The sequence below is a fragment of the Scaptodrosophila lebanonensis genome, unplaced genomic scaffold (assembly GCF_003285725.1).
Source record: "Scaptodrosophila lebanonensis strain 11010-0011.00,11010-0021.00 unplaced genomic scaffold, SlebRS2 tig00001410-arrow-pilon, whole genome shotgun sequence".
NCBI classification, from domain to species: Eukaryota; Metazoa; Arthropoda; class Insecta; order Diptera; family Drosophilidae; genus Scaptodrosophila; species Scaptodrosophila lebanonensis.
The window spans coordinates 4,543,470-4,559,511 of record NW_022060738.1 but is presented as its reverse complement, the minus strand read 5'-3'; the positions used below and the strand labels follow the sequence as shown (position 1 = coordinate 4,559,511).

Genomic DNA, 16,042 nt, shown 5'->3' with positions numbered 1-16,042 from the left:
AGTGCCTCCACAATGGGCTTGGAACTGACAGGCCGACATCGACCAAACAATTTAGAAGCAGTAATCGGACCCAAACCCTGTGAAAGAACAAAAGTGTGCGACCAATAGCGAAACGTGTGTCGGTCAAATCACGCGACTTCATGGCAACCTCAACTCACTGATTCTTTTAACGCCCCTTTACAACTATGTACTTACATATATACATAGCTACCCTCCATTGTGTTTTTTGTTGTTGCACCTTTCCCTCTTTTAGTTTACAATGGGCTCGATAGGCAAAAACTTTTGTGCAAAAGCCAAAACTTTGTTTGTATACTTTACCGGTAGTTTGATTGCGATTCTCTGCGAGCCAAGGAATTTATGTATTTTAGCTTACATATCAAAGGTAGATGTTAGCACCATTAACAAAGACATACACATCTTCCAATATTTTTCTTTATACATATGTTTTGAAATCATTTCTGAGCTCATATTGCTTAAAACATAAACACATTTGTTCAATTTACTAAAAATATTTAAAATAAATGGAGGGACTCTTAAGAAAATATTCATAGCTTATATATTTTTTTTATATTTTTAGCAATTACACGATTGAAAATTGACTTATTACGATAATACTTGGCCCTGGGCGATATTTATAGAAAATAAATAAAATCAAATTAATGTTTTTCTTTTATTTATTTCCTTCAATTATACTGTTATTATTTATCACAACTTCAATAAAAACTAACCGAAGAGAACAATTAAACCATAAGCTTGCTGTTCAGTCTTATGTTAGTATTTAGCATTATATATACATATATAACTTTCGGAAAGGTCGATCGTAAGTGATCTCCTTAGCCTCGCTCTATAATCGATCCTAGTCGCCCCATGTACATGTACTGTACAACCTGCTCGTTGTACCAGTTATCAAGCAAACTGTTTTGACTTGCAGGATTCGGATTTTTCCTAGGTGGTATTTCACAACAATTCCGTACAGACGTTGCAAGCCATTTTGGCAGGAAGGAGCAATGTAGGACCCCCATAGGATGCCATTGTTCTTGAGTAAGTGATTTTGCTGGTTAGGAGCCATCTCTATTAAGGCTTTTGTTTCAGTTTGCACTAGCAGAGGTTTCAGGTTTTTGTAGTTTATTTTGTCATGGGATTCTGTCCCACTGTGCGGCGTTCAGTTGTCAGTATTGCCCATTATTGGTACGCATGCAATTTGTTACTTGAGCCGCGTCGACCTTGGCCGATTCCTGGTATTTCTTGTGTAATAGCGTGCACAGTGCCTTGAGATTATACCATGGCATAAGTATGTGGGCCAAAACAGACGATTTAATTACCCTCTTTATCATAACGTCGTTAAATCGAGTGCTCCTTGCTTACGAGATCAATATGATTGTTCTTAAATGACGACAGATGCGACACTCTGTAGTACATTAAATTTTGTGTAGAAATTCAGATTATTTTTTTCGGTTTTAAACACATACAACATCTTAACAAGCCACATTTCGAAGATCGGGCGCTATCTGTTTGGCCAATAGTCATCTGAAAATTGCAGTTTTATATATACAATTAAAAACATAAATATATATATTTTATATCAAACAACTCGCTTGGTAATGACCGGAAGAGCACGCGTTTCAAATTTCGTACGTTAATTAGAACTTCAGATATTTTTTGAACATGGAGCGAGGGACGGCTTCGATATCATCATTTAACACCTTCAAGGAGATGCGACATTCTGTGTTTTCCAAAGCGCCGACTTCCGCAAATAGCATGCCAAGTGGCCGTACAAGGCCTGAACCACCTCTAAAACCATTTCGGGATGCAGCAACACCTGCAGATGAGGCCACAAAGCATACAAATCTCAAGCAGCAGCATGAACTGCAAATGCATGTCCTTGCACCTCTCCCTTCGGAGCACAAAATTGTACCAGCAGAGATGACAACCGCAATGCTAACCGCCAATTGTCTACTAGAGCCACAGGTAACTCCCTGGCGCTCTAAGCGAGAGAATGCGGCTAGCATGAAGGTGTTCACCACGGTCATGTTGCATGCATGGCGGCAGCGCCGTGAGGAGGTCCGCCAGCTGCAGCAAGCAGTGGATCGTCTGCAGAAAAGCGTAAGTCGGAAAATGTGATATTTGACAGAAGCCACTCATCACAAAAGACCGCCCCACGCAGTCCATGAAGGCCAAGAACCAGTTGCATGTCTACACCACCCTCATGCGCGTCGAACAGAAACGCAACAGCGAGCTGCAATTACAACTGAAGCAGTCAACACTAAATGTAACCAAGGTGCGCTCCTCTTGCGACAGTTTAACGACCTCCGTGCTCAACCTGACGGCCGACAAGGCGCTGCTCGAGCAGGAGATAAGCTATCGCAAAAACGAGGTAAGACCTAATTCGGCGACTTTCATGAAAAAGATTCGTAACTAATCTGGTAGTCAAATTGTTACATTTTAAGAAGGGAAAAATATTGGGAAAAATATTCTATTTGCATACTTTCCAATAATTGAGACAGTCTGTGATGTCGTTTATTAAATTCGTCAAATTACAGTTTTACAAAAAAAAAGACCAAATGTTAAGATTTATAATCCATGAAAAATCATTGAAATATCTTTATAATGGTTAGTAAAGCTAGAGGTATTCTGGGTTTCGTAAAACGATGGTCAAAGGAATTTGGCGATCCGTACACAACTAATATTCCTTATTCATATCTCGTTCGTTCCATTATGGAATACTGCCCAGTATAATAAATACTAGGATATGATTGAGTCCCCCTTCAATGGGATCCCAATGGTTTTCCACCTTATCGTGACCAATTACGTTTTATTGATCTTAGAACATGTCATGGTGTAGTTTTTATTTACAAGCTACTGGCGAGAGAAATCACTTCGGCAACCTTATCCATCGTATAAGCTTTGTAGTTCCTTCACTCTCCTTTTAATGTTCTGTGTTCTAATTATAATGAGCTCTCGTCTAATCAATCCCCTTGTAATTTAAGCAGGAAAATCTCCTTACAATTAACTAACCAGTATTAAATATAGTACACATGCCCTAATGCAATAATAATCGCTCGCTGTGAGTCGAGGCACAGCGGCTTAATTTGGCGACTAAAATACTCCTTTTAAACTTAGTACAATACTAAATTCCTTTAATATTAAATTCTGTTTTTTTTCATGCTATAAATTTTTTTCTCTGTTGTATAAAATGGCAGTATTATTTGTTATTGATTGGACCTCCCCATGGTCTAGCGGGATATTACAACCTCATATGAAATAATAAATTGTCAAGTTTATTTAACCAATTTAATGATTGTCCACGATGGACAGTTTTAAATAAAATACACTCTGCTACTAAAAAAAAAAAAAATATTGTGTGCACTCACGAATGTTTTATATAATTGCAGTATGACGCTCTTGAGAAGATTGCGGGCCAAACAAAAGGAGACCTCTTCAAAGCAATCATGGATCAGCGTACCCTGCAAACGGAACTGTCTAAGGAAGAACGCGTTTCAAAACAACTTAGGTGGGAAAATGAACAACTTCTTGAAGAGGTGAAAAAGATACGAAGTATAGATAGCGATTACAAAGATGCGGAAAACAAATATCGTTTGGAGCTAGAGCAGAAAGAGGACATGTTGCAAAGCATGCGACGCATTATCGAGGGTCTAGAAACGAAATTGCGGGAATGGGATGTGTGCGTGTCCACATTCTGCTCAAACCTGAAAACTACATTTTCATTACACATATAATTTTCTTTTGTTACAGTAAAGGCCAGGAGATGGAGGAGCTACGTGATTCTAAGATACGATTGGGGTCTGAAATTTTGCGACTACGCCAACACAACATTTCAAGGTCCAACAGCAGCACCTCCACCAACCTCAAGTCGCCAAAGCAAAGCCGCACCGGCCTGCTAATGAACCGCAAGTATATCTGGTATAGATTCTATCGGTATGCCTCGAACATTGTTTATCTGTTTTGGCTATATATATCGCCGGCATGCCCATTGTCAAATACCTCTGTAGCTCTGCGTAGCAGCGCCACACGATTTGCAACAGTTTCCTTAAGTAACTGATAATCAATTGCATTGTTTTTCAAAAATAAAAATTTATACTACCCCTGCAATTCAGTTTTTGCAAAAAATGGGCAAATTGCTCGGCAATGCCACGTCAATGGAAGTGTTCTGAACAGCAAATTTATTACGAAAATCCGAAGCTAAGCTACAAAGTTACTTAACCAAGAAATTTTGAAAATGGCTGACTTGGGCAACTGTCGTCAGCTTCAGCATTAGCACCACGCCCGGCCCCAAACACCTATACGCATTTCAACCCACCACACGCCCCTTGAGGGGGCGTGCAGATTAACGGATCGAAATTCGCGAGGCGGAGTGGGCGAAGTGCTAAGTTGCATAACCGTGCGTCTATTGCCCGACCCGTCGTCGAACAATGGCAGCGGAAAGCCGACCGAACCTGTTTGCCGCAGCAATGTCAACCAGGCAGAATTACTGGGAAACAAATTGTGACGGAATTGTCACTGAGCAGATCTGAATAAACAGATACCGTTAGCGATATCGTTAAATCGATCAATGTTCAGCTACGTGCCATCACAGAAGACACACACTTCCAAAGTACCGTTCGAGCGATGTTGTATTTATACGAGCAAACGCCGAACTCGTAGTTGGGAATTTTAGGCAGAACCGGCATGCGCTAAATAGTGGTGGTAGACTGAGTGGCGCACCTATCGGCAGACTCACGCGAGAGCGCGTTCAAAATAAAAATGCATAGAAGGAAGGCATTTGTGTTCTTAACAAATATTTTAAATGACAATATATCATTGCAAATATTATAAGGTATTAAGAGTAGTCTAATTTTAAAAATTATATATTAATACATATTACACACATGTAAGAAGTTGTAAATTTATTTATTAGTTGCTTTGGAATATTTCGAAACCAAAAAATCATATACTAAACTAATATAAAACTCATATTATCGTCGTATAGAAAACTGGCAACTGGCATTAGGAAAATTTATGATAAGTCTTTATTAAGTCACACATTCTACCTAGAAAATTAATATTATAGTAGAAATAGTGGAAAGCATTTTACAGTATTCACCAATATAAGTACCTATAAATAGGATGAAAACATGCTCACAACCTACAAAACTGGTTTCCAGCAAGCGTGAGAAAAATTATCTTCTCATCGGCCGAATGTGTGCACAATGTTTAGCGCTTCCATCACTCAACAGGGTGGGTTTTTAACTAAAATGTAATTGTTTATATATCGCTTTTGCAAATATATTTTATAAATTTGATTAAACCAAAAATTTCTAACAATAATAAATATTAAAAAAAAATTATTAAAAAATAAAAACGAAAAATAAATAATGATGCAGCAAAGTGAATCAAACTCGCATGCCGTCGTGTAGACACAAAAATAGCTATTCGTTCGCTTGTGTGTGTGAGTATACTCACATATATAGATACATGTTTGCATGTGTGCATGTCTATATGTTAAAGCAGCCGCTGCCGAAGAGGCTGGATATTTTGTTCAATTTACTTCAAGGAAATCACAAAACATACGTTTTTTTAATTGGAAAAAATAATAAATTAATTAATAACTAAATATATTGTTGCGTGCACGTATTTTAAAATATTTACGTATATTTGCTTGTGCCATATGTAAGTTATTTCTATAGAGCCAACCAGCTGACTTTTAATGCAAGCCTAAGAGTATGCAACGCTTTTCAAACCTTTTTTCCTCATCGTGGTTCGGGCTGAAAAGAAATTCGTATCAACATGCTAACAATGGTCAACGATTCAAACAATACAAAACAGGGCAATAAAAATGCAAATTAGTATGGAAAGATAGAGAAATCCAATACTCGGCATAGCCTTTTATCAATATAAAGGTACAAAACGAGGTAATAATAAACAGGTTGAGCTAACTCACTAAAATAACTAACGACCTGGTCTAGTCAGGCGGCGACCAAGCGAATCAGTTGCCAAACAGTCACGCTAAGAAAGTGATTGTTGCTGTTGTTACCACTTCTATTTCTGCACGAACCGTCACGATTTGTGTGAATCTTGATGTTGGACCAAGCAGCCACCAGCAGCGCCCGAATAAACAGTAAAATAGAAAAAGCGCTGGCTGTTGGGTCGGTCCACAAGAAATTTCCAACGAATGTGTGCGCTCAGTCTTTATTGTGGCCTCAAGATAATCGGACGTCGCAGTCGTCGAGGGGCATCGAAATCAACGCATTACCGTTTTTATAAGACGTGCACGCCTGCGCAAAAAAAGGCCGCTCGTAGAGAAATTCATTTGTTGTGTGACGCTAATAAAGCTGGCCATAATCATTAATATGCCAGCCGCGGCAGCCTACTAAGCAAAATAAAAGCTATAAAATTACATTGTGTTGACTCTATTGTGGCTGTGCCTTAATTTGCAATTCCATTACGCACACGTTTCGACTACGTAATTTCATTCCTCCCGCGCACGTGTTCCATCTGTACATTCATAAGTTTAATTGCCTGTTGAGTGCCCGAAGGTCTTTGCCGATACAAAAAATCAAACCTCAAACTCAAATTTTGTGCAAAGCAATCGATCATAAACATAGTCGCAGTTCGCCAAATCCATAACCATGACCGCCGCACCAGGCCTTCTCCACATGGATCAGCCTTTACGTGCTGTGGTCCAATTTTTGTTGGACTTGCTAATCTTCACGCTAAAGTCTGTGTTTTACATTTTGGAATCGCTATACTTAACAATATTACCGCAGCGTTTTAGAAAGTTAAAGGTACGTGCATGAAAATGGAAAAGAAAACACAACGAGGAGAAAACAACAAAACCCCAACTTACGAAAATGTTCATATAATATGCTATATGCTAATGTTGGTATTATGAACAAATTATGCTTTTCCTTGTTTTTAATAGAAACTTAAAGTCAGACTGAACTTTTGTGCTTGACTTTTTGGCTTCAGCAATTTTGACATAATTTGAACTGGCACGATTTTTGTTTAATTTGTTGCTTTGCTGTTTTTGGTTTTATTTATGCCTTGACATCTTTCCATTACACAAGCACCATAAAAACACTTACACCCACTCTCTCACACACACATGTCTATTTGATGAGTTGAAAATAATTGACGACCACTAATCATAACTTTTGAATTCCTGAACACAAACTTTTCCACCCCTTACGAGGGTGTATTGAAAAGTAAACTACATTTTGCAACATCAAAGTTATTTATCACAAGATATTTTAACCAAAGATCATCAAATATCTCATTTTTTTCACGCCACTAAATTAGACTCAGAAAATAATAATAATCATAATCCTTTATGAGCTTTTGTGTAGATACCGATCTTTTTGTGTTATAATAAAAAAATTATTCTATTAGCCAGTTCTGTCATTTCTACATCGAACTAGTCCTATCTCCCCATCACATGTTAGCTGACAAACGTAGCAAGACACCCTTCGGTCTCGAAATATTTTTAGAGCGTTTTTCTTTGGATTCAGAGTTAAATAAAAATTATTATATTTTTTTTTTTTAAATCTGATCATTATGGAATAAGACTGAACTCCTAGTTTAAGTTGTATTTGTATATTTCTATAAGTTTAATTTAAGTTGTTGTAAATAATAACAGGAAAATTAAAGTATTATCATATAAAAAAAAAAAAAAAAAAAAAAAAAGATCATTATGGTCCGAGCTTACTGATATTGGCACGGAAATCATGTTTTATTGATGAATTGAAATTGATGAACAATGGAAACATAATGGATACTAATGCTTGTGTTTTCACTACTCGGTCAATTACTTTTCATCCCGGCTCCGTATTTCCTTCATCAATTATATTCGAGTACACGTACCTAAGTTGCTTTTAGCAATAATTTCACCAACTTCAACGAGCTGACGTTTTTTATAGTTGTCTAATAAAAACAAATCAGTAGCAACGCAAATTGCAAAAAAACTACTATGAACTTTCCAATTTATTTGTTTATCTGTGTTTTACAGCATCTGTCGGTCTATCGGCCTGCCTGGCAGCAACTGTTGTAAAAGGCTTAATTGTAAGCGTTAACAAATAAAAACATATCTGAACAAATATATAGCATTGTTTGGACATGCATCGTCGACTCTCATTGGCGTGGCCAAAAGCGAACAAATTCACACGCATTTAAAGAAACCATTTTAATGGTCAATATGGAATGAATGCCTGCCTCTTATGTTTGTTCAATTTTTTTCTCGTCAACATAAAATTAAAACAGCAAATAAATTTACATTCGCGCGCTAAATAAATAACTTAAGCTTTTTTGTATATTTTATATTGGTCTTCAATTAGGCGCCAACGAAATAGTGGCTCTGAAATTGTTTGGAGTTTTTTTTTTGGCCAAATATGCGAGTCGGCCTTAATGGCGTTTACTTAAGCAACTTTTTTGACAGTCTACAAAACTTCAATTTTCTTGGGATTGCCCCAAGAAGTGAATAACCTCCTGCTTTCAGCAAACCTATGCTTAGTTTTCATTTGCCTTTGCGGCCCAATGCACAATAAACATTTTTCATCGCAACGAGTTTTCCGCATGCGCGCCGCCTGCGCTCGCGAAGCGTTTGTCATTGTTGAATTTTTTGCTGCCTTGTGCTGGTTGTTGCTGCTATTTTTTTGTTGTTGCTGTTGTAACTGTTGATTATACCAACACAACTGCATATTGCAGATGTAATACCAAGAAACATTTTAAAAAACTGCATTTAAATTGCAACCAGATCGCATTTCCGTTGGCATATACAAATACATAATTATACGAGTTAGGCGAAGATTTTGCTTTCAACACTGGGGTAGGAGTATTGCCCTAAAAGCAAGACAAATACAATTGTTCGTTTTTTGAAATATTTACGAATATGTATCTCGAAACCAAACTATTTTTAATATTGAATTAACGAATATTGAAGGATTGAAAGTCGAAGGAACCAAGTCTATACTTCTTTATCACCTATTCTCTTCTCTTGATTCAAAATATTGCAGTACTTAAAGGCTATGGTGATTACGAAGCTCATATATAGTATTTGTACAGTTCATCAATTATCGTTGCCCCTGTGTCGTTTTAGCCCCACTGTATTTTATTCGCCATATATATTTTCCTCTTCGACACAGAGTCAGAAATGTGTATGATCTGTGAGAAGTTTCCACCTGTTTCTAAAGGTATTTCTATCATTTTTTTAAACATATTGTATGAAATATATCCCAAGATTTCGTTATTTGGAAAATTTGAAATAACTTGCACAACTAAAATGCTGCATTATTTTGTAAGCAGCGCACATGAACTTGATTGAACTTTTGGCCAATAAAATGGCAACAACAACCAGAAAAAAATGATCAAAAAAAAAAATAACGAAACAAATTATCAAAATGGTAAGCGCTTGAGCCCGAAAACGTTTGAAGATGCTTGCAAAATTTACTTGAAACTACTTTTTAACATATGCATGTTGCAATTTCCACAACAAATTTACATTAAACTTGGCACGGCATGGCATTCATCAAAGCGAAAACGACAATAACAACAACACTAATTATATATGCAAAATGTTTGCTGTACATTGAATAATCGTCTAGGCGACGCACCTTTGTCAATCAAATATGCAAAAGAAATGATTCGTCAACAAAGAAGGCGAAACATAAATATATGTTTTATTACTTAAGCATTGGCATGTGCCCAGGCCAGATGAAAACTAGTTTTCGACATGAAATCTATTTGATTTTTGATCTACCACTTAGATACATACTTATAGCCTTTAATCGGAAAAATGTATAGAATTTGTCTAGGTGCTTGATTAAGGAAAGGTAGAAAATAGTTATTTTAAAAAGTACATCTGAATTGTACATAGTAGTGTGTAGTTGAAATTATATTTACATCAATGTTTCTTTATAATTGAAAGTGATGTTTCTATTCAGTTGGCTAGCAATGTACGCTTATAAATATGCCGGCACAGTCCAAGTCGAAATCTTATAACATTATTTTATCACATATTTATGCAAATGGTATGCATTTTCGAAATATGTATTGTATGCTTTAGTGTTAATGAGCTGTGGAAATAAGTTTCGATTTCGTTACAAACATATATTTTAATTCGCAGAACGTAGCTGGCCAAGTGGTGCTCATAACTGGAGGTGGCGGTGGAGTAGGTCGGTTAATAGCCCTCAACTTTGCCAAGTTACAAGCGCGTATTGTCATCTGGGATATAAACCAAGAAGGTATGTTGTGAGTTTGTTTAAAGTTAGGCCACTTGTTAGCAATATCTTGCTAATAGGGCTAGGTCTGAAGCAACACGCATGAGTGAAATAGAAGAAAATTAACAGCTTTCATAGACATAGATATCGTGGCTAGGGTTAAGGACCCGCACCATAGCATTATATTATATTAGTGAAAGCTGTTACAATTACTTATATAAACATTTATAATGTTTTCACTACTTTTTCGCAGCTATAAAGACCACAGTCGATTTACTGGCAAAGCACGGTTTTCATAATTGTAAGGGCTATGTTGTGGATATATCGGATAGCGAACAGATTTATCAACGCGCCGCACAGGTCAATGCTGAAGTCGGACCTGTCGATATACTTATCAACAATGCGGGAATTGTTTGCTGCAAGCCCTTCTGGGAACTACACGATCGTGTGATAAAGAACACATATAACATCAACATAATCTCCCACTATTGGACCGTGAAGGCTTTTCTGCCGCACATGATGCGTAACAATCGTGGCCACATTGTGACAGTGGGATCAGTGACAGGCATGCTGGGCACCTATGGCTGCAGTGATTACGCTGCCACGAAATACGCTTGCATAGGCTTTCATGAGAGTCTATTGACCGACCTAAAGGCCCATGGATATGACCAGATACAAATGAGTTTGATTTGTCCGTATTACATCAACACGGGTATGTTTTCAGGCGTCCAACCTCGCATGATGCCCATGCTGGAGCCGCAATATGTGGCTGATCGCATCGAGAGCGCTGTGCGAAAGAATGAGGTGTGGTGTGTTCTGCCCAATTCCATTCGCATGTTGACGCCGCTGAAATGGTAAGTTAATTAATTCTTAAACAGATTTCTAGATTTTGAGATTTCTTGTGTTCCACATTGTTTATGAAAAAGCTCAAATTAACATGAAATTAATTGCTATAAACACATTTCTTTTGCAGCTTGTTGCCCGCGAAAATGTGCTGGGAACTAATGTCACGCGTTATCCGTGGTCCCGAATCCATGATGATGTTCCAGGGACGTGGTCGCGTTGCTGCCGGTTAACAGCAATGTTTGTATCACAGCTAAAGAACCTGCACCAATAAAAATTAGATTAAGTTGTTGTATGTTAAAGCCATTACTAATAAAAATCGAGTTATTACCATTTGAATTAGGAGCCAAGCGCTAATGTCGCATAGTTGTCTGATGATAGTAATGAGGAGCAACTTCTGTTAGCCACTCCTTTTTGATTACCGTCAGTTGATCCATAAATAATTTGGTGGTTTGCAGCAGCTCGCAATAGACTACGTATTGCGCTTGTGGTAGCGTATATAGCGTCGAATTTGGATGTATTGCCAGCTCCGTGCCGCTACTAATTTGTCTATAAACTCCGGAATGATGCAAATAGGCCACTTGTGTGAAGAAGCCCGCCGTAATGCATTTGCAAACCATTTCCACATCCCCTTTGCATGAAAATATTGGAATTGCGTATTTTTTGCGCGCCAATGCCAACAGCTGCTCGCGCAGCTCACAAGCCCGCTTCAAATTGCGATAGATAAGATAGTACTGGCCACAGAACTCCTTGGTCATGCCCTCCTCTACGAAGGCAGTGTAAACGTTAAGCAGTGTTATCAGATCACCTTCGGCGACCTCGAAATGTCGATGTGCGATGCGACCACTTTGCTGGGCCTGCGCTGACGGAGGTCTGGAATAGACAGATTGCACCTGCAACATGGCAATAATGGTGATAATCTCCTCAGAGCAGCCCATCTGACCGGATATGTAGAGCATCTTCGACAGCATGGCCGCGAACGGCAGCTCGGCAAGCAAGAAACCCACGGGTTTCGTCAGATTGCCCTGCTCGTCGATTGCGTCCAAGGCATATAGTGTCTCCAGCGCCGACAATAGGTTCTTTGCGGGTGGTGGTGAGGGAAAATCAAATCGCAATATATTACCAATGCCCAAAGCTTTCAGCTGCAAGACGGCGCCGCTCATTTCACTCCGACGCATTTCCGGCGGCTGTCGCGGTGCCAGAGAGTCGAAGTCCGACTTTGTATATAAACGATATACTTTTCCTGGGCGCACGCGTCCTGCGCGACCAGCGCGTTGTATGGCAGATGCTTTACTTACGGGCACAATTACAAGACTATCGCTGCAGGTGGCGGGATTATAACATTTGACCTTGACGTAACCACAATCTATGACATAGACAATGCCTGGTATGGTAATCGATGTCTCTGCTATATTTGTGGCCAGAACCACTTTCCGCACGCCTTTTGGAGGGGTGAAGAACACCGCGAGCTGATCTGTGCTTGTCATGCTGCCATACATGGGCACCACCTTGAGATTATCCAGTTCGGAACTGGCAATGTATTCTCTCAGCAAATCCAATGCCTCTAGCACTTCCTCCTGGCCGGTAAGAAAGGCCAATATGTCTCCAAAAGGCTCTTTTTGGTGCAACTTCCATACCGTTTCTACCGTTTCACGTACATAGTCTGCACAAGGCTCATTTAAGTAGTACTTAGTAACAGCGTGCATACGTCCTTCAATACTCAGCTTAACGCTGACATCGCGAGTTGAGCCCGGCCAGCTGAAGAACTCGCTAAAGAAACTAGCGTCGATGGTGGCCGAGGAAATGATGAGTTTCAAATTGCTACGTTTCCGTAATATTTTCTTTAACAAGCCCAATACCATATCTGTTAGCATATTGCGCTCGTGTGCCTCATCCACAATAATCACTCCGTACTGTGTAAGCAGCGGATCCGCAAGTAGCTCCCGCAACAAAATGCCCTCTGTCATGTATTTGATCTTTGTTTCCGACGACATGCGCTCTAAGAAGCGGACCACATAGCCGACGGAATCGCCCACTAGCTCCCCCCGCTCCTGCGCTACTCTATTCGCCAACGTCACAGTTGCAACACGTCGCGGTTCAGTTATTCCAATCAATCCTTTAGTGTGCCAGCCAAATTCGTACAAATACTGTGGCACCTGTGTGCTCTTACCACTTCCTGTTTCGCCCACAAGTATGACCACTTGGTAGTTTTCCAGGCAGTAGAGGATTTGGTCGCGATACTTCCGAATCGGAAGGCGCTCCCGCTGTTCCTCTATTCCCAGGTTTTGGTTGGCGTTGAACACAAACGCCGAGCTCTGCTCTGTGCTGCCACTGGTGTCTGTGATTGCATCGTCAGTTTCGGGCTTAATGAACTTTGGCTTGAAGGTGGCCATGAAGCACAAAAGTAATTTAATTCAAGGCTTCAGTATATAATATATAAAACGTTTAAAAGAAAAACCTAAGCCGAACCGGCTTCTATTTATTTATCTCTATTTGCCAAGGCTGCACAGATCACACTGTAGATTTCACGGTCTGGCAACGCCTAAATTCTAGTGTTGAAAAAGTTCAACAATATTGAGCGCATTCACAGACAACTTATTCAAAAAGCAAACGTTGCTCGTTGCTCCCCAACCACCACCAAGTGACAAACATAATATATGTGTATATGTTTTATTTATGTGTAGATATACACTTGACTCGAAGCCACTCAAATTTTAAGCATTTGGCCGGACAGCGCATGTCGTAAAATAAACATGTCCCCAATTGCAAATGAAAATAACTCTAATTGCCAGCCAGTTAGAAGTCAAGGTCAATCTTTTTGGGCGCCATTGTCAGCACGTGTGTCTTAGTCATGGGTCCCGGGTCCCCCGAAGAGTGCAGCTGCGCACACAAGCAGTGCTGTCAATTGCTTTTAAATAAATTTTGTACCTTTGTCACGGGCCAACCAATAATTTGCAACGACAACAACGGCCACAAAACAATGCAAGCAACAAGGGAGCATTCATGCCATATACATACATACATACTTATAGTATGTAGGACATCGTATAGGGCTTTTATTATATTGCGGCTCTTGTTTTGATTTATATAATATGGATATGTGAACAATTTAAACAAACCACTCATTGTTAGCCGCCTTCGGTTTTTGCATGCAAGCCCAAATCGCCGCCCTTTTCCTTTTGGCACTGCGGCTATGCTGACCCTGACATTAACTTGCTATACTGCCAGGGTTAACATACGCTGCATTCACGTGCACTTGCATGCACGGTTGACCACGACCACGACCACCACAACAGCAAAAAAAATTAAACTATTGCAAAAGCCAGCACCAAAACAGAACCCAATACACAACGTTTCGTACACATGACCAATCCAGTGGCGCGGGCTAATTAAAGAGTTGGCGGCAAAACAACGTCGCCAACTTTAAATGTCTCCACGCCAAGGCCAGTGGCGCCAACTTGCTCTAGCCGTTTGTCAAAGGCTCCAGCTGACGTCCGTTTAAAGGGCCTCGACCAAAGGATAATTTTTGTTTGCAGAAAATTTGCAGCGTTTTAATAGAGAACGACGCAAATCAATTCTGATGCTCTGTTTTGCCACTTAAGTTCTCGGTCATTTAAATATTTCAACAAAAATAATAAAGTCTCATCCAATATGTATAATAATATTATTATATTAGTTATTAGTTAGTTATTATATTATTATCAGAATATAGATTAAAAAATGTAAGTAATGTTAAATAAAACAAGTGGAAAATATACGTAATATTATAATTTACTTTTATAGTATATACTTTAATACCTACTTTTATAAATAAATATAAAATTATAATATACGTAAAATTTAGTTCTTAAGTGATACAAAAAGGTAATTAATTTATATCCCTGTCGGGTATCTTTTTGATTTGGTACTGAAAAAATTCCCATTTTTGAAACCATTATCGGGGCATACAAAATACATACAAGTAGTAGGTTCAATGGCTGTAATAATGCTTCGAACTAATAATGTTTCGACCTTAGACTTAAAATTGAATTAGAAACAACAAAGGAAACTGTGAGATTTAAAAAAATACATTTTAAAAACTTAAGGAGAACCTCCAAAAACTTTTGAAAACATTTAACGAAACTAAACACTTTTTGTAATATTGAAATCATGATGGCAAAAGATAAATAAAAATTGTAAGTTACACGTTTATCACTAATTTTCATTATAAATTATATATTTTTAGATAATAGTTAATGAGCATATGGCGAAAATATTGTAAATGAAATGAGGAAATGAGATTTGCGTCTCACTTCCAATAAAACAAACGAATTGGGAAAACAAAAAATTAAATGCACTTCTTTCTGGTTGAGGTTAGACAAATTAGCCACGTTAAGATATTTTATTCAATTTTTTTGTATTTTTGATATTAAACTGTTAAATGGTACCTTCATTGAAATCAATACCAAAAATGGTTCTTAGGCAAAAATAAAGTTTCACAACTTTTATATTCCAAGAGAACTCAATGTGACCAAACTTTTTAACTGTCTGTCCCTACGAGTAGACGTAACATCAGTGCTGCACTTTTCTCTCCCCTGAATCACCTTTGCACGTATAGATATTTTTACAATTGAAATTAATCTATTATATGAGAAGAGTGTGGTATATTTAAATACATGTATATAGCGAAAAGAACGAGGGACAGGTTGACGTGCGTTTGTCAGCACTTCATTCCTCCTTCTCCTTTGTTGCTTTGCTTATGCAAATGGCGAATACCTGCAGAAGCCATAATACTTACAAGTATGTATGTATGTATGTATGTATTTAGAAACAAGGAGGCGGTTCATAGTTAGGTTCTGCTGCTGCTATTGTTACCGTTTATATGTTTAGTTTTTTATAGAAAAAGTTTCCTTGGAAATGCGCGCACCACACAATCCCGCACTCTCTCACTCATCAAATAACTGTTATGACAATCAAACACACTCACACAAACGCGCGCGTGCCTTTGATTG

General features: G+C 38.5%; 3 protein-coding genes across 3 annotated transcripts; 2 read left to right on the top strand and 1 right to left on the bottom strand.

The window, feature by feature from the left end:
* The first annotated feature begins 1,443 nt into the window (after positions 1 to 1,443).
* On the top strand, positions 1,444 to 4,110 carry LOC115630649. Its single transcript, XM_030527291.1, has 4 exons — positions 1,444 to 2,103; positions 2,165 to 2,374; positions 3,393 to 3,682; positions 3,754 to 4,110. Exons 1-4 carry the CDS (start codon positions 1,666 to 1,668, stop codon positions 4,058 to 4,060), a joined length of 1,245 nt encoding a protein of 414 aa, XP_030383151.1. The 5' UTR covers positions 1,444 to 1,665; the 3' UTR covers positions 4,061 to 4,110.
* A 2,093-nt stretch (positions 4,111 to 6,203) lies between these two features.
* On the top strand, positions 6,204 to 11,319 carry LOC115630650 (estradiol 17-beta-dehydrogenase 11). Its single transcript, XM_030527292.1, has 4 exons — positions 6,204 to 6,782; positions 10,115 to 10,232; positions 10,462 to 11,062; positions 11,182 to 11,319. Exons 1-4 carry the CDS (start codon positions 6,627 to 6,629, stop codon positions 11,282 to 11,284), a joined length of 978 nt encoding a protein of 325 aa, XP_030383152.1. The 5' UTR covers positions 6,204 to 6,626; the 3' UTR covers positions 11,285 to 11,319.
* LOC115630648 (probable ATP-dependent RNA helicase DHX35) lies at positions 11,096 to 13,513 on the bottom strand. The gene is made up of 2 exons (XM_030527288.1): positions 11,383 to 13,513; positions 11,096 to 11,313 (listed from the first exon to the last, which is right to left on the bottom strand). The coding sequence occupies exon 1, from the start codon at positions 13,442 to 13,444 to the stop codon at positions 11,405 to 11,407; it is 2,040 nt and encodes a 679-aa protein (XP_030383148.1). The 5' UTR covers positions 13,445 to 13,513; the 3' UTR covers positions 11,096 to 11,313; positions 11,383 to 11,404.
* Between the last annotated feature and the right edge of the window lie 2,529 nt (positions 13,514 to 16,042).